The sequence below is a fragment of the Phyllostomus discolor genome, chromosome 10 (genome assembly GCF_004126475.2).
Source record: "Phyllostomus discolor isolate MPI-MPIP mPhyDis1 chromosome 10, mPhyDis1.pri.v3, whole genome shotgun sequence".
Classification (NCBI taxonomy): Eukaryota; Metazoa; Chordata; class Mammalia; order Chiroptera; family Phyllostomidae; genus Phyllostomus; species Phyllostomus discolor.
The window spans coordinates 16,699,740-16,725,783 of NC_040912.2; the positions used below are offsets into that span (position 1 = coordinate 16,699,740).

At 40.8% G+C, this 26,044-nt stretch overlaps 1 protein-coding gene across 3 annotated transcripts in view; it reads right to left on the reverse strand.

Annotated features, from left to right (window-relative positions):
• ITGB8 (integrin subunit beta 8) overlaps nt 1–26,034 on the reverse strand; it is a 79,263-nt gene extending 53,229 nt beyond the window's left edge. For 2 of the 3 annotated variants that reach the window (XM_036010529.1, XM_036010528.1), the window contains exon 1: nt 24,964–25,094. Coding sequence is in view for 1 of the 3 variants with exons in the window: in XM_028525424.2 (XP_028381225.1) it covers nt 24,964–25,090 (127 nt within the window). In the remaining 2 variants the exon portion in view is untranslated. Of the gene's footprint in view, nt 1–24,963 lie in introns of all 3 variants that reach the window. The other variant, XM_028525424.2, reaches the window with a different exon arrangement.
• Nucleotides 26,035–26,044: the final 10 nt, after the last annotated feature.

Sequence of the window (26,044 nt, forward strand, 5' to 3'; positions counted from 1 at the left end):
TGGGAATAGCGTCAAATGTTACTGCTGGGGAGTGTCGTCGTTAGACCTCACAGAAGACAAGCCAGATACACTTTGGTAAATAGAATGTTAAGGATTTTCTTTTTAATTTTAAAATGTGCAAGTAAGTAAACACCTAACACAAAGATATCACACCAGTTATAGCAATTCTTTATACTAAATGGACATGCTCTTCTGAGGGCTGTTTGTCACTACGTGTGGGGAATCTGTGCATGTTTGTCTCTCACACACACTTCTGTGCAAACAAGTCTTTATACTGCACCCATGTCAATATGTGACTTCTGTTTAGAGACACAGGCAGCTTGTCATCTGCCTGTGGAGCTACTCATTTCCTTCCCATCCCTGATTCAACGTCACAGGAAGGCTACTTTCCAGACATGGTTTCCTAGCAGTTCTCATTGCCGACCCCTCATTAGAGGTCGTGCCTATGTGGTTCTTCTTCCCTCTGGGACAGTGGTAGCTTCTTGTCCAGTTCTTTGTCCAGTGATGTGAAATGAAACACCTTGTTCTTTATATGTTAGCACTAGTTTTCATTAAGGATAGTTTTTTAATGGATTGTACTGGAAATTCTTAAGCCAATGGAAGTAAAGTGATAATATTTTAAACCACATATCCTCAGAACCCTCTTTTGTATCATGCTTTTTTTAGTCCTAAGTGTCTCAAACGTCACATCATTAAAGAAATGTGCTGCTATGGCAGAAATCAGTAGAGAATTTAACATCATATTGTCAGTAAGTGTGTACATGCTAAATACTTCTATCCCTTCATCGCTGAGCATGGGCTGAGAGTCTCACTTTTTCTCATTTTGTTACAATTGGAGGTAACAGATGTGATGAGGTAGCATTGCTAAATGGGTACTAGGAACAAAGTCCCCAATTTTTGTAGCACTGCTCCATAGTAATCATGTGCCCTAGACTAATACTTACCTAAATTCTCTGAGGCTTCATTTCCTCCACTGTAACACAGAGCTAACTATTCCTCTGAGGTTGGTCCAGAAAAAGTCCAGCCATCGTTAATATAATGAGAACAGTTTGTGTAACATTGATGTAATCTGGCAGGTAAGGAGAGTGGACTGGATTGCACATGTGTGAACAATGATGACTTCACTGTACTAGTCAGTGGGGGCAGTAGATGCTGTTGAGTGAGTATGAGTACTGTGTTGCTATTGCATTCAAACTAACTGAGTAGAGCAACAAATTTGCATCAGATTTTGAGTTAAACTTGAACATTCTTTTGTGGAAACTATTTAGGTGACTCAGAAGGCCGCAGATATGGTTAGCTGGTGATTGGCAGCTTCATCACAATGAAGCACCCTCTCATGCATCACGTCTTGTGCAGTTTTTTGGTGAAACATCAAAACACCCAGGTGGCTTAGACCCCCTAGAGCCCAGATTTGGTGCCCTGTAATTTCTGGATTTTCCCAAAACTAAAATCATCATTGAAAGGGAAGAGATTTCACATTGTCAATGAGATTCAGGAAAATACAGTGGGGCAGCTGATGGTGACTGAGAGAACTGTGTGAGGTCCCAAGGTGCCTACTTTGAAGGCATCATTGTCCTATATACAGTATTTCTTGTATTTTGCATCTTCTTCAATAAATGGCTCTATTTTTCATATTACATGGCTGGATACCTTCTGGACAGACCTCATATATCAAAACACCAATATAAGGTGAAATGAGCAAGTATAAGCATGCCAAGAATAGAGCTTATGGTATAGTAGACACTGAGTACAGGGACTATTGTAGTATGATTATAATTAATATTGTATAAGTTATATGCACATATACACATATATGTATTCATATCCTTGCATTTAATTCTAGCTTTAAAATAAGGAAGGCATTAGGCATCTTTAAATTTGTCGTAAATGTAATTAGCTGTCTTTAAAATGAAAGTCACTCGGTTTGTAAAGGCAAAGGTTTAAAAATCTAGCTAATATATAAAATACCTATTAAGGTAAAATTTTCTGTATTTTTTTATTTAAAAATGATTCTTTGAAGCCATTTTAATCAGGTATACACATATCGGTCTCATCTATCACAAATATAGTTTTGGCATGCATATAATTGAAATTCTAAAAATGTCTTGGAATACCTTCGTTTTGTTCACATTGCAAAGTGAACATTGACTTAACCTGAATGATTTTTGAATTATTTCCCAGAATTAAATGTTTATGATGTATGTAAAATGAGTGCTATAACTGTCTGTCAGGAAGTATAACAATATCCATTGTTAACTGGCTAGGGTACACAAAAATCAGCTACTGCATATTTATGACACTCTTTTAGGTGTTCTTTGTTTTGGATGTGGGTTTATCCATATTCTCTTGGGAATGTTTAATCTACAGAAGTGAAAGGAAAAAGAAAATGGATTGAAAAATAAATAAAACTAAAGAAGGCAGTAGAAAATTCTCTGATAGATTGGGATATTTCTGTAAATCAAGTGATCAGATCAGTGAGAGTTTTAGGAAACATTTTTAATGTTTTTCTGCTCTAAAGTCTAAGACAAAAAAACTTTAACAAAATTTAAAGGATATCCATCGTTATCCGGTAAAAGAGGCCACTAAAACTGATAGACATGGTAGTCCTTAATGTTAAGAACCAATGATTCTGAGTCTCTTGGTACTCCTAGAAAGAATGATTTGTGAAAAATGCAGAAATGCACTTTTTTCCAGGCAGTATCCTCTTCCTAATTATATTTACTCTACAAATTAAATTAAACTTGGATAATTATAAAAGCTACTTCCTTTTAAAAACAATGACAAAGTAAACACTGTTATAATGAGTACGTGTTCTACTTTGATAACATTCAAAACCAGGCTAGTTGACCATACATAGAATAAAGTTTGGAGTATAGCTTTGGGATTTCCTTGCTCTAGATGTAAATCATGTGCATGTCAATTTTATAGATACCTTCAAAATCACCTGATCAATGAAAGCTCGCTTTACCCAGGAATTTAATATATGCTATCGTTTGATAAAAAGAATCAAAATGAAGAAATAGATGAGTGTTCTAATCACTTGCCATTCCCTAGTTATTCCAAGTTTTGGTGGAGAAATTGATCCCTAAAAGCCCCTTTAAAAGTATAGGGAGGGAAGGCATGGTTAGGGCTACTTCTTGGAAAAGCAGGCACAAGAAACGAAACCAAAGTCAACTGGAAGCATGGGGAGCTCTCTGGAAAAGGTAGATGTGTGTAGGAAGCTCTGAGGAGCTAGAAATGTGGGCAGGGGAAGGCAGCACCTCAGGCAGTGTCTGAAAGCAGAGGAAGCAAGGCAATAGTACAACCACTGGTGCTTCCCTCTTTCTCCTAGTTTTCTTTTTCTCCCCCTGGAACTTCCTATAAACACAATGCAAAACTGCACTCTTTATTTATAGCACTTTTCATTTGCTCTTTTACTTAGCATTCAGAATTTATGAAACATAATTTTACTGTTGAAATAGACCAAGAAGCAGATATAATGAAAAGAATTAAAATAATACACATGTGGCAAAATGTCAGCTTAAAATATTTTTTTGTAACAAGTGCATATTTCAACTGTACTCATACAAAATTAGTTGAAAAATACATTTTAATTATTGTAGTTTGCTACAAAATTATACATTCAGAAAGTGTTACTCCTTAGCAACAACACCCAGCCTCTAGTATTCTCCTCCTCTGCCTCTACCATATTGACTGTTTCAAGCCTGTAGCAAATAAGCATTCAGCTCATTAAAATGAAAATGAGTTATCTTTATGGGGAAAACCACTTTGTCTAAATAAGCTTGCGTCTCCTTGCACTTGAGAAAACATATACCCATATTTATGTCCAGGGAAAAGCAGCTTGGACTCATTTCTTGTCTTCTCTGTTAGTTGTCCCAGTGAACAACTATATTTGATCACCTAAAGGTATATTTGGAGGAATAGGTGGTGGTATGATGACGTTTAATCCTTGTACAGGGGCTCAGAAGAAAGGGTGAGGGAATGGGGACATCATAAGCTCCCCAGAGGAAGAACCTGACACAGAGGTTCTTGGAAAGTGATTCACTGAAAAGGCCAGTGCGGTAGGAAGGTCAGGACAGGACAAGGTGCTGAGCAAAGATGTGAGTCCAGTTGAAGTCATCCTCAAGGCGTTCCACTCAGAGCACAAATGTCACGACAATGTTGTGCCCCTTCAGGGCAGAGGGTTCTGGCTTTTATACCCTCCTGTCCGTCAATCCTGGTGACAGCATGCTGGAGGGGGCTAAGGGGTTAGGGTGGGTTAATCTCCAGGCATCTCTGAGCCATGCGGCTTGCTCTGATGAAGGCTAATCCTTTTGAGAAGATGGCAGCTGTGAGCCATTCATGGCCAGAACAGAACTCAGAGCAGCTGGGGAATAGTGGGGCACCCCTACGAAAGGAGGTCTAGACCAACAGCAGCCATCTCCGGACCTAAGGGAGCCCTTCCCATGGAAGCCAGTGCTAAGGGTGGCAAAAAGTAAAGCACTTTAATGTACACTACGCTCAGTGCCATTCACCGCACTGGGGAATTGCTGCCCACATTTTGGATTGTCTCTCAGAACTGCTTCTGATGTAAGAGGAAAACTCAACTGAGTTTTTATAGTAAGAGAAAAGACTTGGGCAAGATGAATGTAAATGCTTTTATAGCAGAACATTACTTCACATAAAACAGACCATACACTATGAAGAGATTTTTTTTTTCATGTTTTCTTTTTCCTCGGAAAAGTAAGACTACCAGGCTGTCCGTTCTTGGAGGACAGGTGGTTGAGCGTTTCCTTTAGGCCCAGAATCTGAGTCCAGCATCTGGAACATACTCAATAAATGTGTGATGAATAAATGATATTCTAAATTGAGATTACCATGGCAATTTAATCTCTTAGGTTTTTGTAGCTCTTGATTATTTACATTTTGAAAGAATCTCCATTTCTGTAGGGGAAATGGAGTCAGTCAGGCTCCCTTGCCCAGGTGTCTGGGCAACTGTGACTTGGCAGTATTCCCATAACCTTGAGTGTGGGCTTGCATGCACAGAATCATGCTGTGTTATATAATATCTTGTCACCCTGCCGGCTTTGTGTGCATTCAGTATATAAAGGTTTGGGACTTCCTGCGGCACGACAGGTGGTTTGCGGTGCACGTGGATCACCCCACCCCAGAGTAAAGGCATGTGATACATCCTGATGGCCCAGTGAATTTTCTTCCATCTGCCCGAATCCCTTGCAGCCCCAATGGCTGCAAGAGAATTTTCAAAACCTATTTATTGAAAAAGGCAATATAATTATATTTACTTAATGATCCACATGTGCATGAACTCATCTTGATGTTTCCAAATGTGAAAAAAAACACAAACATCCTAGGTGACAAATTTCCTTTTGTTATGATTAGTTTTCTGATATTGTACAGTGCTGTCGATTCATTCTAAAGCAAGGCTAGTTAAATTCAATATATCATGAAATGACTGAATTGAAATAGCACTTTTTAAATGCTACCATTATCAAATGCAAAAACATGAAATTCACTTTTTTCCCTTATTGCTTAGATCTAAATCAAATTTCAGTCCAGCTAGTTTCTCCCCCCTCCCCAAGGTTAAGCAATTTCTTTCTGAGCAGAACTTCCTTATAATGCCAATGTTAAGAAATAGCAATTTATCTTTGCTTCTCACTAACCAGGTTTATTAGACTTTGATTATATGTAATCTTTATGTTTTAGAGGCAAGGGTCAAGCTCCCTTGTTACATAGTATAAAGATTTTGGAGAAGGAAAGGGGTGGGGATGGGGAAAAGCACTTTCAACACTGGGCAGGTTAAGAAATGTTAGGGCAACACTATGCATTCCATCAGCCTGCCCTACCCTGTTTGGGGCAATCCCGACATGAGTCAGAACTTCATGTGTGCTGGAATGGCATAAATCAAAACTCTATTCATGCTGGAATTTACAAGAAGAACCATTGTGAAGCCACTGAGACGCTCATGTGTGTTGAAACAGGCAGTCACAAGGAGGGTGCTCTGGTGGGAGTCATATCACAACCATTCATTGTTATTCATTTACACACATTGTAATCAACTTTGCTTTGGAAAATTTTTGATGGCAGCACCCATTGGATGATTGTGTAACTTATGGTCTACATGAGAACACTTTTTAAGTTGAAAGGGGCACCATTAACTAGAGTGGTGCAGCAGGTATACACTGGAATTTCCCAGGTAAGCTGACGTCTACAGTCACCGCGCATGCACAGTAGTTTGGTGGTGTAGAACAAGAAATGAAAGCAATGGTCAAGGTGACAGGAAATGTGAAAGGAGAAAGAGAACATCATGGTTAGTGATGAAGTGAGTGATGAATCTTCACATTCAGGAGGGTCTGACAGGTTTTGAAGGATAGGTACAATGCCGAAATCTGGTTAAAAGTTGTTTGTTTGTAGATTATATGCCACCTACACCTTGACATATATCCATTGATGTGGGAAAGAGATGAAAGAATATTAAGAATTATTGTCACTTGCATTTGAAAACGACCTTGCAGTTCATATCATTTCGTAGACAACGAAGCTGCTTTTGGTGGGCCCAGCAGGCATTCAGTCTCCAACAACAATCATCCCCAAGGAGGATCACATTCGGTTTTGCAAGTTGCTCCTTTACCTGAGTACATAAGCTTGTCTTCTGACACTCATTCACTCACCTGGTGGGAATTTGTGAGAAAGTGGGAGAGACTCAGGAAGAAAGATGGGGTTCAAAACACAGAACCCCTCAGTATGGCTTCAGATTTGGAACTTCAAAATGGATCAAAATCTCAAGATTCAGGGAGGGCTCCAGAGGCCCCTCAGAGGCAAATTCTGGTTAAAGCTGCATTTGTCTAACTTGGAGAGGCAGTATTAGTCATGTGCTTTGTGTCTTGTTTTAACTGGAACTTTTCCATACATTCCAACTGTCCTGTTTATGAGGCACACTCCCTTTTTATAAAAGCCAAAATATTCACCGATTTCCCACTCTGCTGCTCTAAATAATGTTTTTAATCCAACACACTAGAGTTCCAGGGGCTCTTCCTATTTTCCTCTCTAACTCTTGGCAGGTACGAATTTCCTTTTTCCCCCTAAAAAAAAATCACACCACAATTCACATCAAAACCTCAAATGCCATAGTTAAGGAAGTAAAAGAAATGCCTAAGGATGGTAAAAAAATGCACTTGCTACATTCTATTTTCTAAACCTAAAGTCGCATCACAGGTGTGCACTTAATTAGAGCAGCCAAAAATATCCTGTACAGTAAAGACTTTTGTTCTAAGTAAAAATTAATTAATTAAAACCTAAAGTGAATTTTAGTTCATTTCACATTTGGTTTTCCTATAATTATATTTTACTCTGCCACTTAGAAAATCAAATCTATATATACAAGAGGTTAAAATTAGAGAAAATAAAAACTATTAAGTGATTACTGTTTTGGGTCCTATATCAAGCCCTTTGTATGTATTATCTCATTGAAACTTTATGAAAATCCCATAAGGGAAGCATTACCATGCCCGTTTAACAGATGGGGAACCAAAGCTCAGGCGAAGTATCATCCCAAAGCGACTAAGTACAGAGACCAACTTTGAACCCAGTTCTGACTATAGAGCCTTTTTTTCCTTAAACACTACATGCAATCAGGAATACCAGAAAGACAATTATACCAAAGTAAAATTTAAAACCTTTGCTGATTGCGCTATTGTCAGTCTTTAAGTGATGACTCAGTAATAATTCTCATATGGGTCAAGACAATTCTTTCACAAAAGTAGTCCGTCATTATTTTTCCTGTCATCAGTCCCACTTTAGAGATGAAGAAGCTAGATTTTCCCCGTAGGATTATTTTTTATCCTCAGTGCCAGATACTCCCTAAATGCTTCAGGGCCCTTTTCGAAATTCATTTTGTTTCCATGCACAAGGAAACTGAGTTTTAATACTAAAGCCCCAGCCTGAACATCTCACCAAGAGCCAGAATTAAACTGGTTGGCACTCTTTCAGGATGGGGGAGCGCTTCTCCATTTACAACTGTGTTTCCCCAACTTCTTGCCAGGGGATGGTTCTGGGCCGCATGCTAATTAGGCTGACGCACTTGAAATGATGTTTGTAGTTGCTGTTTGCATTTGTGAATTTCCAGATCTGCCTTGGAAGCCAAATCTGGAATAGGGTGGCAGGCAACTTGTTCTATGCTCTGCCTGTCCTCTGACCTCGGCTTCATAATTCAACTTTGCTGAGGTTTTGCTGCCTTGCTGATGAGGTAGGAAAAATGCCCCTCCTCCTATTCATGTGCTGCATTCATCCATTGAGTTGCAAAAACGCTTTAAAAAGTAGAGTGTAAGTTAAATGACAGGATGGGTGGAGAACATGTGCTTTAAGGCATGTACCAGTCTGTTAATTCATGGAAATATTTTGAGATGTGATGTATTTTAACATGGAAGGATTATTTTAAAAGGCCATCCAATGTTCTGTCTGTTAGATCTATCAGTTGCCCAGTAATGCAGAGTCATTCACTGTTTCATGTTTTAACACTGTCAGCAAGGAGGCAGAAGCAAACTTTTGGAAGCATGGATGTGTTCCGTATGCTGATTGTAACGCTGGTGTCACAGGTCCACACACACATCTGTGAAAACCCACTGATTGTCACTTTCAGTAGATGCAATTTATTGCTGCAAATTATATCAATTTTGATTTAACATAGCATTTAAAGGTTTTACTTCTGAATTCAAAGGAAATTCTGAATTACAATCAAAAGATTTTCACCTACATATCTTATAGGATAGAAATTTAATCTGCTAATAACACTTTAATTACTTTAAATTATTTCAGATAATAATTGCCCAGTTTAATTTGATTGGCAGAAATTTTACTAGGTCCTTCTTTATACATATATATCAATTACCTATGCTTTACCTCATAGTCTTCAGTGTGTAATTCCTAAGAGCAAGGATATTCTCTTACAAAATCATCATAAAAGTGGTTAATTTAGGGCATTTATTATTGATACCATAAAACTAACTAATCTATAGTCCATATGATACTATGAAATTCTTATTCCATATTCTTCATATTTTCCAAAATGGTCCAACTACTATTTCTCCTTCATCAAAACTCAGCCTTATCAGATTTTATCATTTTTTGGGTAAATCTCCAACCAATACTTCAACCAATACTTTAACCTCCTCCTTGTCGCTGGATGCTTGTAGAGTTCTCCACTACTCTCCACCTTCCAACAGTATCAACCTCTATTCCTTTGGAGTTCAAAGCTCTTATTTGCCCTGGCTGATGTGGCTCAGTGGACTGAGTACTGGCCTATGAACCAAAGGGTCACAGTTTGATTCCCAGTCATGGCACATGCCTGGGTTGTGGACCAGGTACCCAGTGGGGGGCACAAGAGAGGCAACTACACATTGATGTTTCTCTCCTTCTCCTCCCTCCCTTCCCCTTTGTAAAAATAAAAAAAATCTTTTTGTAAAAAAGCTCTTATTTAATATGTCCTTCCCCATCTTTGTTATCATCACCAGATACTTTTCTAAATTTGACAATGTATTCATTACCTTGCTGACCACTTTCTGCCTCACTAGAGTCCATGTCATTGTCCAAATCATCCCCACCTCACACTACCTTCACCTTGGACAGAGTCACTGGGAATTCCTGGGGCCAGAGAATGTGGTGGGAAATTCTCATAAACTAAAAGGGCCACTGGATCATGAAACCATGAAAGAGTTCTCAGGCCCCCAAACCATAGAGAAGTAGAAAGAGTGACAAATTCAGGAGGAGCCACAGGATAGGACAGAAGGTAGGCTCCTGAGCCAACAATTCTAAACACAAAGTTGAAAATAAGTAGTAGATCAGACACAAATGGGGTGATGCAACAGCTTAAATCTTAGCATCCGAAGCTGTCTTTATGGTGGGATGCTGTCATAGGCACATCGAGGAGTGGGTCTCTTCCAAGCTCCTTTTTCACCTCACCTAGCCCCTAGGCCTTGCTTTTATTCATCTCTCGTTGACTTTCCATCATCATTTCTCACATGCGCTATTCTAATCCTTTCTCCTCACATCCCCAAACTCTTCCCCCAAGTCCTCGCACTTAAGATATGACCCCAACATTACCTTTGTACTACCTAGCATAGCCAAATAATTTTACTTAAAAAAAATAAAATTGTCTTTGTTCTCTTTTTAGAGGAAGAAGAATTTTCTTCCGTGCCAAGATCATTCCCTCTATCTGTCTAGCGAATTGCTCACTCAAAGGCAAACAATGATTTCCTGTTTTTATTTAGCAACCAGCATTTAGCGGTGTTTAAATGCCCTCCATCTTTTCACAGGGAGTAGGCACTTCAGTGTTTCCATTCTCACAACTGATTATCTTTCTACATCTTGGACTATTTTTACATCTCCCGACACTAATCCTTGATGGCTTCATAAACTAATGTGACTTTAATTTTCACCTTCTTGTGCATGATCAGCTATGAGTTATCCGTAGCTCCAAACTCCCATCCATGTTTCTGTCTTAAATTTTCAACAATCTGCTGGAAATCCCACTAAGATTCCTGGAGAACTTCGAACGGTAAATGTCAAGTAAAAATTATTCCTGTCCATGAGTAACTCTTCCTGACCTGACCGACATTTCTGTTGATAATGTTATTTTCCTGGTTATTCCGCTGTCTTTGTGGTCAACCTGGAGTCCTCCCTCTACCATAACCCTAACAACCTGCCAGTCACAAAGCCTTTTTTGCTTTTCCCTAGGCATCTTTAGCATTCATCTCTCCATTAATGAACTTCCACCCTCATTTAGAAACATATTTATCACGTGCTTCATTGTAACAACTTTCTCACAGTCTTTTACCTCACTCACCTACCACTCAGATTCATCATGCACATCAGTGCCAGACTGACTTCCTGACACACTGTCCTTAATGTATCACATCACTGCTTTACTAAACAATCAAATAAAAAGCCTTTGATGATTTATTTCCTGCTACCTGAAGAGTAAAGTTAAAACAAATCTACCTATATCTAACTTTGTGCTTTTACTTCTCCTCGGATGCCCTATGTCCTGACCGATGTGTATGCCTCCCCTCTCCTGGGTATTTCCTGGGTACTTCCCTCTTTGCAATCCTTCCAGTATGCAATTTACACACTTATCTCACGTACACATTTCTGCCATTATTTCCTTCCTGTTCCCTTCAGATGTATCTGATCTGGCACTTTTGAATCCTTTTAAAATTTGCATTGTGATTCCTCCCTTCTACATTGAATTATAGTTATCTGTATGTATGTTACTTAGTTATTTGTGTTTTGTTTAGTTAGTTGTGTGTTTTGCACCTGTGTACCTAATTTACATATTATACATATGGAAATATATTTAGCAAGAAACAAATTCCCCTAGGAAGGAGATGATCTTAAGTAGTTCGGGAAGTCTTTGGTAAGTGCTTTCACTTCCAAAACATTGTTGGCTTGTGCCCCCTCAGGTATAACGCTTAGGTATTGTATACTTCCTCAGACAGTCAGCTTCATCATCTGGGGCCAAGGGCATCCCAAGGCATTCAAAGCAAGTCCCTCTCCCACTTGGCAGGAGATCGGGCTAAGTGACACCTGTCACACCAGAGGTAAATCAAGGCTTCTTCAAGCCTCTTCCCTTCCTTCCACAAAACAAGAACAAGCCCCAGAACCACCCTCTCACCACTCGGAGCCTCACTACTGTATCTGCCCGAGTACCCAGAGAGTGATCTCACTTATCCACGTTTACTTCAGGCCCTTCAAGGAGGCGAAGACTTGAAGATGCCCCTCCTTTCCCCACATGCTCTAATCCCTATGCGGCTCTACAGGGCCTACTCTCTCCCTTTCTGCACTCCTTCACAACCCTCACCTCGTGCTCTCCAAAATTCATAGTCCCTTTCCAGAAGTCCCTGTATCAGTTTTCTACTAATTTTCCCATTCCTTCTGCTCTTATGAAACCTGGCTTCCCCCTGTGGATGGGGCTTCCCTTGCTGACCTCATGAACTGATGATGTTTTTGAACTTGCTGATGTTTTTCCCACAAGTCAGGACGCTGGGCCTGCAGGCAGACAGCTGCCCTCCTTAGCCCTCATTGCCACTTCCAGGGTATTCCCCATCCCAGCTTTTGTACTTTGTACTCAGATTATGTCATCCAGAACCCTGAATTATTACAGGCATTTTTTGACCCCAGGGTGATGTCTTCTCATTTCGTGAGAATTCTGACTCCTTGCTTATCATCACATTCTCCAACTGTACTCCTATTTCAGTTCTTGGAAATTCCAGTGTATATACAGGTCATCTTTGCAATACCTAGATGCCTCACTTCCTCGTTCTCCATTATTTTGTCTTCCACTCTGATTTAACTACTTGCTTCCATGGCCATAGCTTTGGACCTTGTAACTACCATTAACTGCAACCTCTCTACAATCTCAGTTTCCTCTATCACTCTCTCTGACCGCCACCTCCTGTCTTTCAGTCTAACTCACTCCCTGTAGGATGCTGACACCGACAATCTGCCGCCTCCAGCCCTCCCATCCTTCCACCTGTTTCACATCTCTTACATCCCTTGATATATTGTTTTCTCTCTTTTTTAAAAAAGGTTTGATTCATTTTTAGAGAGACAGGAAGGAAAGGAGAAAGAGGAGAGAAACACCGATGTGTGAAGATGCATCAATCAGTTGCCTCTTGCATGCCCCCCAACTGGGGACCTGACCTGCAACCCAGGCATGTGCCCTGACTGGGAATTGAATCAGCGGCCTTTAATTCACAGTCGGATGCTCAGTCCACTGAGTCACACCAGCCAGGGCAATATTCTCTGTTTTCTTGACTCCTTCTGCAAGTATCCACAGGGCTAATGCTGTCACTGCCTTCAAAACTTTGCTTAGGGGAAAAGGGGAAGGGTTTACAGGAACTAGTATAAAGGACACATGGACAAAAACAAGGGGGAAGATGAAAACGGGAGGGAGGTGGGGAGGGCTAGGGGGTGGGCTAGGATGCGAATAGAAGGCAGAAACTGTACTTGAGCAACAATTTAAAAATAATTAAAGATATAAAAAAACAAACTTTGCTCAAACATCTCCTTTCTTAATTTAATCAGTCCCATCTAATGCATTTAAAACGGCAACTTCCACTATTCCCCCAATCCTTCTCTACTGTTTTCCATGGCCGTTATCACTTTCTAACTATATAATTACTTATAATCATGCTTACTTTTTATTTTTTTAAAGGATTTTATTTATTTATTTTTACAGAGAGGCTGAGGAGGAGAAAGAGGGGGAGGGAAACATCCATCAGTTGCCCTTCTCACTGCCCCCACGGGGGACCTGGGCCGTCGCAGCCAGGCATGCGCCCTGATCGGGTATTGAGCCAGCGATCTTTGTTTCTGGGATGATGCCCAACCCACTAAGCCACACCCGTCAGGGCGCGTCTACTTTTAATTTATCTTTCCTGCCTCCAAATGACTCATCAGAACAAGGCTTTTTGTCTTTTGTTTCGTAAGGCTTTTTACACACCTTAGACAGTGCTTTTCAAAGTTATTGATGAAAAATCTCTGTTAAAAGACTAGCAATGATTGGATTTTAGTTTCAGTTGTAGAATATATTGGATTATAATATATGTTTAAATGCCCAAATCTTCCTTTAAAGTGTTATGTCATTGAGGTAGATGCTGCCCTGTTCCTATTTCCCTCCAGGTTTAGGGACTTGGCTCTTATACCACATTCTACTGGGAGAAGGCAGACCATAGACAAAATAAATAGAATGTGGACAACTTCTAGTCTGCTATACATTCTACTTATTTTGTCTGTGGGCTGCCTTCACCCCGCAGAATGTTAACTCCATGAGGGCAGATATTTCCATCGGTTTTGTCCACTGCCCTATTCCCAGGGCTTACAGTAATACCTGGCACTCGGAGCATGTTTGTGGAATGAGAAGGTGAATGCGTGTCTCCTCCGCACTGACCAGCATGTCCTATGCATGTCCTATGTGCTCTCTGTCTCTGACGTGATGCGTCCACTTCTGTGTTGCTCAGGTAACTGTCCTTCTCTCAATCAGCTCTGGAACTTGGACAGGACGTCCCCTCTTGAGAAGGAATCTTTATTCTGTTACTGCTCACACTCTCTCTGACCATGATTCTCTGCTCCCCAGCACTCACACATAACACTCTTTGATCCCCCTGCTAAACTCACTTGATAAATGAACACGTACACTTCTGTTCTTCCCCTCTTTACACACTCATTTAACAGTCTCTGCTAATAGCTGGAAAAGATACAATTAACCATGTGTACTGTTGGAGTACACGGTACAAAACCCGGATTTTGCTTTCTGCTGATACGTTTTACGGCAGTCTCTGGGAATGCATTCTACCTAAGAAGGTGAACTGTATGTGTAGTAAAATCTAAATAATTGGAACCTTCAGTTAGTCAAGCTCCACAGGGTAATTCTCTGAAAAAGCATAGGAAATATTAAAACAAAGTATTACTATTTAGAGGAGACGGCAAGGTTCTGCCTTGGTGTCAGGATACATCTGACCTACGTCCTGTCTGAATCACAAGTCGGAAGCCCTGCAGCCTAAGGGCTCAGACCACCCACATCAGCCTCACATCACTCTCGTGGGCCTTGTACCCACAGAGGTCCCCACGCTCAGCTCTCCCATCTGCACGATGTCTTCTCCTCTGTTCCCACTGCTGCTAGTACAAGCCAAATGTACTAAGTAGGTGCTCAGGAAAGACCTTTTGATTTACTCATGGAATGATAACTGTGAGGAGTTCCTCAAATCTCAAAGTTTGGAGATGTACTTACCATGACAAGAAATTTTATAAATACATCTTTATAAACTATTTTCAAAAAGAAGAGCCAAAATATGAATGATGAATTTAATTAACTGAAATACCACCATGCTTGTGTACTCTAAGTAACCAGGCTTTTACTATCACCCTTTTTCACATTCTCATGGGTGCTCTGTTAGATTATTATAAGATTTCTTGATTACAAAGAAGAGGATGGGCAAAGATTAGGTCAAAAAAGGAAAGGACATTATCATCTGGGAATAAAAAGCAGAAAATTTCACTTCTTGAGGAACTGGGAATTGTTTAATGATTTGGGTAGCATTCATCCATCCACGAATTGTTGGTAGTTATTTAATACCTGCTATAACCACGGCATTATGCAGGGTATTGTAAATAGGGTACCTGTCTTGTGAAGCTTATAGAATAGCATCAAACACAGACATGTAACAGATCCTTAACAAATGTGCTTCCGAATGTGCTACCAAGCAGGGCGCTATGGCAGCAGATGACAGGAGGATGTCACCTCAAGGAGAGACAGGGAAGGCCAATGAAAACTTGAGGAATTTGCCAAGTCCTTTTATTACATGATTACCTGTCTGTTCTGTCTGGCTCAAGAATGTATGCTGTCTGTTAGAAATCACACAGTATTGTCAGGTTGCTGTTGAGAGGCAGCCCTTTTAGCTGCATCAGTAAAATCTGGCAAAACAGCAGCAATCCACTCGGAGAAATGAAATCATCCCCCAACATCCAACACCGCAGGGCTAATCGTTGATGCCTGATCCCCTCTGGTTCCTACTCAGCTTCCCCTTGTACCTCCGGTCTCTTTTGCCTTCCACACCTAATCACCCTTTTTAGGTTCAACCTCTGCACTTCTGCTAAAGATTCCCAAGCCGCCTGTTTAAAAAATACACAATTAAGTATAATTATATTTTAATGGGAAAGGAGCTAGTCCCTCGCTGTGACTGAGGCTTATAGAGTGCCTCTCTGCCCTGTCAGACCTGCGTTACAGAGCCATTGGGTATGCAGACATGGGTCAGTTTATCTACCCCTTCCGGCCTGGACAGCTCTGCTCTATTTCCAAACAAATGACAACCAGACTCCAAACTCTGTTCTAGGCTTCTGCGCTCTCACCTGAGGCTTTACCTCCTGCCCAACCCCCAAACACCCAGGTGTCCATCACACCTCACCTTTTTGCACCAACAATTTAGAAAGGGAATGAATGAAAAGACTTTTTCCAAATATGCCATGGGTATATAAGTTATTGGTAATAACCTTTCAGATTCTGGGATTCCTTGCCAGTTTCCCAGGGTTCATGTGGTATCTCCTATGACCTTTGGGAGGGAGGGGCTCACTGTATATCTGTGCAACATCCAACCTTGTTTAACCGACTCGTTTGGACCATTCGGGGCCGTTGAACTGTACAGAGCCCTCAAAGCCCTAGCAAAGGGAGTTTGTGCTATCGTGGGTGAAGTTCTTGGGAACTGAACCCAAATTCCTTCGTATATTGGAGTGCCACTATACTGGAGGGAGGCGGGCTTCTAAAGTTTGTATAAGAACACATTTCTGGGGATTTTATGGGTGTTTAGTTCCCTTCTTGTCAATAAGGACCCCTAACAAATACCCTAGAGTGGACTGACCAGTGATTAGGTTCTTGCTACCATGGCAGCTCTGCAGAACTCGAAGGCCCAGTTCTGGCGAAGTACTCCGGAGCTTCAATTCTTTAACACAGAGCTGCAAGTGCCTGATTGGGTCAAAAGGTCAAGAAAACCCTGGGTCCATACATGGGATTCCTTATTTAAAAAAATAAGCCCAAAGGAATTGTTAAATACCCAGTGTGGGAGAATAGAACCCCATGACATCTGGGCAGTGTTTTAGTTATTTTTTTAATTTTTTAAGGATTTTATTTATTTATTTTTAGACAGGGGTAGGGAGACAGGGAGAGAAACATCAATGGTTGTGTGGTTGCCTCTCATGCGTTCCCTACTGAAAACCTGGCCCACAACCCAGGCATGTGCCCTGACTGGGAATTGAACCAGTAACCCTTTGGTTCGAAGGCCAGCACTCAATCCACTGAGCCACCCCAGCTGGGGCCTGGGCAGTATTTTAGCAGACTACCCTGCAGGTAAGCAGTGTGTAACATCCAGCAAGGATAGTTCTAACCAACCAAACCTTTCTGCGCTGCCAAGTAATTCAGTCAGAAGTAGCGCTGTTACCACTAAGGTGACTAAGTTTCTGTTTTGAACTTCAAAATCAAGTACATCTCTGGGATGCTTTGTGCAAAAAGCCTTGATATCTGAATTTTCATAATGCCCGTAAATCAGTTTCTACTCCAACAAGTTTATCACCCGATCATCTAGTCTGCAACACTGTTCTCAGACAATAGTCACCTCTGGCATCAATGCTGTGCTGACCTTCAAGTAGCCAATGGTCAGCCCTGGGTGTATATATCAACATTGACAGGGTGCCCTGGACTTTATCCTCCAAATGTTCTCGGCCACCCACAGTAGGGTACAGGTACATGCTCAGCAACTCCCTCCCCTTCTCCCACCTCATCTCAGGTCCATCCAGTGTCACCGAGCATCATGTGGCCTGGGATTCTTTAAGAGGCATTAAACATGCTAGGTCCTCTGAATTAAGGACTAGTACTAATAACATTTAGTCCTCCTATTTCCATTACCAACCTTGGAGGTGAGACACCGTGATTATATACATTGGCCCTCACCTTAGTGCTCCAGTTCTCCATGGTTGAACACTCATCCAAAGGGACCTTTTGAACCAAAATTCAGGATGCCTGAAACTGAGTCCCTTCTTGAGTGTCTTTTTCAGTGTTACTGTCTTCCAGATAAATTCTCTTGGAACCTGAGCACAGTATATCATTTCCAGAGAGTTTTCTTTTATAAATTATGGTCTACATGTGTTCAATTCACCATAAAAATCCAAACCAAATGCACAAAAAGGCAACAGAGCAATACCTTGGGAGGTGTGCCTTGTACTAAGAAAGAAACGGGCTAGATCATTTTTCTGCAAATAATGCAGTTCTGCTACAATGAGCTCTTTGTTTCCAACCAGAACAGCCAGTTCCACAGCAATTCCTGCACATGCTTGAACTTTCCTGTATGCCTTGTTCTACTGCAGTTAATGAATACCTAGGCATAGCCAACCTGGCCTCCTCACCCAGCTGAAGCTGGCGATTAGGAAACATATTGCCTAGTTCAGCACCCTTTAAGGTACCTCCTATAAATGTCATTTTGTAGAATTTTGAATATTTCTTTTAATAATTTTTTTCATTTGACCTCATAATGTTCTAAACTGCCATTGAAGCTTAGTGGTAATACCTCATTCCATAAGGATGACCTTTTCACCAAGCTCCTTTTCCTACCCAGCATGTTTAACAGTTCCTAGGGAATTGTACTAAATATATGGCCTCATCAAAATCAGAAAAAAACATTCTTGTACCTGGGAAAATGCGGTTAATTCCAAGGATAGGACCCTGGTGCTTTGTGTACATGTGGAACAGCAGTTCCTCAACTCTGGCTGCATTTCCACATTGGCATGCTAACTTTTTTCCTAAATATCAAATTTTTAAAACATTTTATTTATTTATTTTTAGAGAGGGAAGGGAGGGAGAAAGAGAGAGAGAAACATCAATGTGCAGTTGCTGGGGGCCATGGCCTGCAGCCCAGGCATGTGCCCTAACTGGGAATCGAACCTGTGATGCTTTGGTTTGCATCCCGCGCTCAATCCACTGAGCTACGCCAGCCAGGGCTAAATATCAATTTTTTATTCTAAAAGAAACTTGGGTCCAAAATCATGCAAAATGTTAAAACATTCCTGGCAAAAGGCCACTGCACATCTTACATATCTAATAAAGACCTATTTGGCACAGTTGCTACAGAGCTGACAGCTGTCTCGTCTTCATCCTCCCCCATCCTCATTGCTAGCCTTTCCCTCCACTTCAAACTCAGTCTCTTCCAGGGGTTTTGGCTTGAATGAGCCTTTGGCTGCTACTGTGGTTCCATACTCTGAACTGCCTGGGGACTGGGATTTTTTGGAGGCCATTCTCTAGACTAATCCAACTGCACCAGTACTGACCTGGAATGGCAACAGAGCTTGTTTGTTGCCCATCTTTGACAAATGTAACAGTATTTGTTTGTTAAAACAAAAGAAAACGAAACAACAAAAATACCTGGGAAAGAGAGATAACATCTCCAAAACGACTTAAGTCATTATTGATAAGGTCAGCCCAGAAGGCCACGCTTTAAGACCTTATATGCTACCTTACAATATGACCTTTTAATACTTGAAATAATAGCATGGAAAATAAAAGCATATTTTTAAAAATCACTTTAAGATTATATGTCCAATAAGGCAACGTTTTAATTTTAATTTAATGATCTTATTCTTATTTCCTAAACTAAATTTTAGTTGGGAAACTTTTAAAGTAACTCAAGAAAGATAAATTTAGTGTGTGTTTAGTATTAGTAGTTCCCTAGTAAAAACTGATCCCATTAGTTTTGTCAATCTGTATAACTGTTTTAACTAAATGATTAAATCCCAATGGAAACAATTTTGACTTTCATTTCATTTTTTTGATATGCAAATTATGGCAATTTGCTGTGAAAACAGAAAGCAGGTCACATTAAGATGGGTTTTTTAATTGAAAACTAGTCCTTTCGGTCCTTGAAGGCAGTAAGGCAGTGTTTTTTTCTATACATTCATTTATTTATAGCTATTCAGTATATGCCAGCTGAATAATCCAACCAGATCTGGCTAATTCATTTCAGTAAAAATGTTCTTTTCTGTGACATGTTTTAAGTTAATAATATAAAAAATAAAACTAAATCTATAATGTGTATATACTAGACTCTAACACAATTTGCAAGAAAATACAATTCAGTGTAATCTGCACACATCTTAGAATTTAACAAAAAGCTTTTAGTTACTAACATATAAGTACCTTGACATGAGGTAGTTCTCTATGCAAAGACCTCTCTCTGGTGCTTTCATTGTGTGTCAGCCCCTGGCCCCCACCCATAATATTTAAATTAATAGGCAAGTCTGCCCCTAAGTTTTTCAGGAACAAAACAAGGGTACAAATGGTGGCGGGCATAACAAGACTAAATATTTACAACTTGGGCTAAGAAACCATCAAGTAAAATAAGTTCTCTTTTCCTAACTTGATAAGTATACATTTATAAAGCCCCAGAAGGCTAGGTCTGAGTTTAGAATTTCACACGCTTTAGATTTCTACTTGAGAACTTGGCAGTGTTTAAGGGGTTGCTCCTCCAACCCTTGATCTGCCCTGATTCTCTCTCACTTCTAGTTTTATTCTGTATTGAAAGTGGCCTATGACTTACCTGCGTGGACACTCCAGCCTGCATGGATACATCCCCTCCAGCTTTGTATAGCTCCCCTTTCCTAGGGTTGGGCAAATGGGTGGCACAGTCATCCTATAGGATGGCCATGAAAGCGGTTTGGGGCTGTTTGGGTAGAGAATTCTGGAGATGATCTAGAAGGAGTTTGAAAACCCTGGACAGGCATGGCTCATGGATTCATTACCTGTGGGGAGGGCCAGAGCAGGGTAAGAATGTCTCCACCCCTGAAGGATAGTCTGTAACGGTGACTGAGGGTTCAAAGTCACACCCACAGAGGTCTGAATCCTGGTTCCATTACTTATTAGCTAAGACGTCTTGAAGAAGTTATTCAGTGTCTCTTTACTTCACTTACTTACCTATAAAATGGGAACAATCAGAGTCTATACCTCAGAGGTCGTGGGTACTAAAGGATTTACTTTCATATTATAAGTCCAGAAGGGTGCCTGGCATATAGCAAATATGTCACAAATATTAACTATTATTATTCTTTTAACTCCAGAACCCAGAACAGTGCCTGACATGAGGCTGTAGTTGCTTTAAGAAACTCTGAATGAATAATAATTAAATAGTTGAGAATAGTGTGTCTTTCTATTACCTTTCTTGGTGTTTGGTTAGAAGTGACTACAAATTCCAGTTTGCATAGCCTAAATAGAAATCAGTATTAAAATACATATTTAAGGTAAAAGATCAGGACTACTTTTTATACTTAATTATCAATTAAAACAATTATCACAGAACTTTTGAAAGCAAACGACTTTATAAAAAGTAGATGAAACATCAGAAAGCCTCTATTTTGATCTTGGCTAATGATTGCCCTAGAAGGCCAAGACTCTGCTTCTTAGGGTTGACTAAGAAGGCGGAAACAAATGTCTTACAGTGTTATATCTTTTATAGTAGAACTGCCGTTTAAAGGAAACTCTATTTCTTCAAGTGTGAATTCTAGTGAGAATTAGAGAAACAGAGAGATCAGGGATGCTGCAAAAGTGTGACCCAAACTACTCGAAGTCTGACTTATCACTTACTCATATGAAGGAGTGTATAAAAGGAACAAGCTTGAGGGAGAAAATTGGAAGTTTGTTTTTTTAATACATTAGGGTAATTCTGCCTTTAGACATAAGTGGAAATGGTGAACAGGCAGTTTGCTGTACCCTCTGGAGATCAGACTGGAGTTGTCACCATAGACATGGTACTTAGGACCCAAGACTAGATCAGTCCACCTAAGAACTTAGTCTATAGCCAGAAGAGGAAGTCTGAGGACCGAGTCCTGAGCCACGCACACGTTTGGAGGTTGAGACATGAAGAACTAACATCAGAGAAGGAGCTTCAACTAAGAATGTGTGTCCAGGAACCAATGAAAGAAGCGTTTTGAAGGGGGGAGTGGTCAACAGTGTCACGTAGCTGACAGATAATAGGTAAAGCAGAATGAAGACTATGAGTTGGCCATGGGATTTGGCAATAGGGGGGTCATTGTGATTTTAACAGAGTAATATACTTGCAGAGGTGATAAAGAAAGCCCAACTGCAATGGATTCAAAAAAGCAGGTAAGGAGAATTGGAGAGAGCAAGTTTGGACCACTCAAGATTTTTGGCTACAAAGGAGAGTGAAAAATAGAAGAGGGATATTACAGCCTGTATGGATATGCACATGCTGTAAGTGGTCCAGTAGAGAAGAGAAAAGCTGGTGATTCAAGAGACACAGGTAGCAATCCTTCCAACAAACTCAAACAAGGTATGCTTGCTGGATTCCATTGGCACAGGCAACATTTGCCTGGGGAAATAGATTTATCCATGTTATTTTTTCCTTCATATACATGCATACCCAAAAGTTGTTACATATGCATATTTTAAAGAAAAATGCTTTTAAGGAGCCATACATAATAGAACCATTGAAAAGTAAGTGGTTGAAATGGTCTTTGCTTGCCTCCCTCACTTCCGCATTCTTCCTATGAAAGGTAATGGACACTCTTGTGGCCCTAAATTTCAACTAAAAAATTTCATGTTCTGGGGTTAATGAGTGTGTAACTCCTCCTGTAATATTTCGATGTACTGAAATATTTAGGATGAAAGTATATGAGAGGTTTGCTTCAAAATAACTGAGCTGGGGAAAAGGGATGAACTCTTTTTTCCCATGAAGCTGAAGGGATGGGTATATGGCAATTCCTTATACCATTCTCTCTGCTTCTGCATGGGTTCCAAAATTTCCATAATATCAATTAAGAATTAGAAGAAACATAGTGTCAATAACATGTTAATTCAAAGATACCCATTTCAGATAATTTGGTAATAGGTGAATATTTGAGGCACAGGAATTTCTTTGGCACTTTCAAATCTTATCAGTTACTTTGCTTTTATATACAGCGCAAACATCTTTTTTAATCAGTAAGTGTCTCAGTTGCTTGGAGATAGACTTAATTTGAAGGCTTAGTGTGCAAACAATTTGGAAGATTGAATTTGTCAAATAAAGGTGTGGTTCTCTTAAATATCCTCTCACTTTAGGTAAGCATAAAAAAATCCAAGAACACTTACATTATGAAATACGTTCTGAGGTAAAGTAATAAGACAGTTAAAAAGCAATGGTAGTCCACTTGGTTGTTATTTAAAATAATAAATAACTTATTATGCACAGAAGGTGAAATTACATTGCAGTAATAGTTACCATGTTTTAAAATTTTCTGAAATGTGTCACTTATATTGCTGTATATTGCTGTTATTTCTAAAATATAGTTAAATAAGATTTTTAACCTTTCAAAACTAGCAAATATAGAAATAACAGTGTTGCTATATTGTCTTCAAATATTAACCACTAGGTATTCTTTAGTGTTTTCCAGTTACTCATTAACCATTTTTTAGTGTTATTGTTACCCTAATTGTTGGTAATTTCCACTGGGAAAATTTGAATAACGAACTCCAATAAATTCTCTAGATCAGAAGAATATTCAGGTTTTATTAGTAATATTCCTCTTGCTCACAATATATTCATTAAAAAAAAGCCCATTATTCATTTGGGACCTATAAATTCCACTTCAAAAATCAAACCCAAAGTTACACTGCTGTGTAGTTTCTGGTTTCTTTTGTATGGCTTTAATGCCCTCAACATTTCCTTGGTGTAAACTACTGAGCAGGGGAACAAGATTTCCTTTGTAACTGATACCTAAATTTCTATTCTGCTTTAAGCGTCTAATTTGCACTGTGAAGACATATAATTTGAGACTTGTAGCTATATCACGAAAGTACAACAGTTTATGCTGATCTCTAATTTTCTGCGTTGTGCTGGCTGTAATTTAAATTTTTTGCATGTTTTGAACTGCACTGCAAACCAGCATACATGAGAAACCTTTGTACATTGACAGGGACTGGGAAAAGGATGCCTTGTTCTGATTTCGGATGAGCATTCCCTTTTCACAACTGCAGGTGCAAGAGAGCCCATTCATAATATTTGCTTCAAATCTGTTATAGTTACTGGCTGGAAATACAGTGCTATCACATGAGAACTTGACTAATCTTTACAAGCACAATGAATATTTAAAAATTATTACTATTATTAGCAAATTCTAGAGGCAAGTAGGACTCTTTCCATGCCTATGTTTTGAGGACATAATACATGCTGTTTGGGTCATTTTACTACTATGTGTGTATGTGTTTACTAAATCTAGAAAAATACTTTGTCACTTATTAACACAGGATGGAATTATGCTCAGTGGAAAATCTGCTGTAACAAATGCATGTTCCGCTTAAGAGATAATTGATAATGAATGCTACTCTTTCCTTTGCCTTAAGTTTCACTTATTTCTAAATCAACACATAAGCCAAAGAAATAACCACAAGATAAAAATTTACTCTAATTGCTCTCATTTCACATAAATGGGTAAGTCTCATTTTGAAACAAATATTAGATTATATATCAAAAAAAATAAGCGAAGCTAGCTGGATGTTTCCAGTATAAACCCTTATATATAAGGTAATGACTTGACCATTTTAACTAGCTTCAGGCAGCAACCTGTCAAAGCAGTTCAAAGCATTGGAGAAAAGTTTAGTCTACAACACAGTTATAACTCTCCTTCACCTGGAGAGGTAAGAGAAAGATTCTAATAGAACTTAAGGGCTGGATGTCCAAACACAGATAAAGTCAATTAAAAAATAAACTGGCAACAATCATTGCATTGGCAAAATTACCTAAGTGTTTGGCATATGTATAAAACAATATGAACTCATCCCAAACTGGCGGTTATTACTTGCTATATGTTTTTACTGTTTGCTGGTAACCCAGTAGTATCACCTTACATTTGCACATAATTGAAAGTGCCAAAACACTTTTGCAACTTTAATTCATTCAGGCTAGTCACTGTGATGGGAAAAACTTGTCTGCCGTCATCCTTTTCTTCTATGGCCTCAGAAGCGGAAGACACCCATTTATCCTCAGCCTTGAATCAAATGGAAGCTAGTGGTTAGCTCCATATGCGAGAAAGATGGGGGTCATCTTTAAGGATGCCTTCAAGGATGGGACAGAACCCCTAAACTTGCTTTTGTAAATACGATCGCCCACGTCCATTCTATTACTGCTTCCCCAGCACCCACGAGACACACACAGTATCACCACTTGTAATTATCGCTGTCACTCCAGGGCGGAAATGCTTGACACCTGGCCTCCCTCAGATCACATGTAATGGGGGACGCTGCCACACACCGCCCCCTTCTGAAATTCTAAGGGTAGATGGGAGGAGGCTGACACCGGGCCACTTACCTAGCCGGGATGCTCTTCGTGACAGCCCAAGACCTTTGAGTCAGAGAAGAAAGCAAAAGAAAAAAGAAAAAGAAAAACTTACCACTTTGGCCCAGTCCAAGAATAACTGAAAACACCCAGGCCGCCCGGAGAAATGGGGCAGGACCTGGCCGGCAGTTTTGCAAGCAGACAAATGTGGCAGTAAAAAAAGCCAGGGCCGAGCAGCACATAATGCAGAGCAGCCCGCTAAGCGCCCGCCTGGGTGCTATCCGGATGCGCGCTCGCGCCTCCCAGGCGCACCTCCGCGCGGGCGGACCAAGTGTCGCTAGAACGTTTTAAGCAGGCCCAGCAAGCGGACCCGGTGGCGCGGAACGAGCGGTGCAGGTACGCTGGCCCCGGCACCACTAGGCATTTCAGGGCCCCAGCGGCCCTCCCAGCTCCGCACGGCGGGTCTCGAAATCTCAGCGAGAAGCACCTCCTCCGACGGCCAATGGCCCGGGGCGGCGACGCGAGCGGGGCTCCGCAGCCCGCTCTGGGACAAAGAAAAGAGCTTTTGTTTCTCTCCAGCCGACGGGAATTCTGCTGCATAAATCAGCTTAGCGAAGAGCCAAACACAATCAAACCCAAACAAAGCCCGAAGCTGGGGGGAAAAACCAGCCTAATGTACATTCACTGGGTGATGCTGCATTTGTGGGAGGGGACGCCGGTGAGGCCGAAGGGAAAAAAAAAGTCGATGGCGCATCAATCAGCGCCAGTTTCTTCCACAGGTGGGCAGGGAAGCCAACTCCACTTAGTTGCAGCTTTGCAGCCCCGTTAGCTGAACAGCGGGCAGAGTCGAAGCAGTAGCGTCCTGGCTGGCGAGGAAGAAAGCTCTGGGTGCCAGCAGTCAGAGGAGGCAGCTCTGGGAGCGCCCTAGAAGCCCGTGCCGGTGCTGGCGGATACTGAGCGAGGCATCGCAGCTTGGCCAGGAGTGGAGCGCACCGCCGCGAGCGAGGGAGGTTCCGCGGGGGTGCAGAAGCCCGGCCTCGCGGGGCGGGAGCTTCGTGCCCTGGTGCTTTTGGTCCCAGAGTGCAGTTCAGGCTTTCGGCGGTCCAGAGCCCGGGCTGCTAGCGCGCTCTGGGGAGCACCCCGGGAGTAAGAGAGGTAGGCGAGTTGGGGGGGGGGGGGGGCTGGGAGGTGTGGTC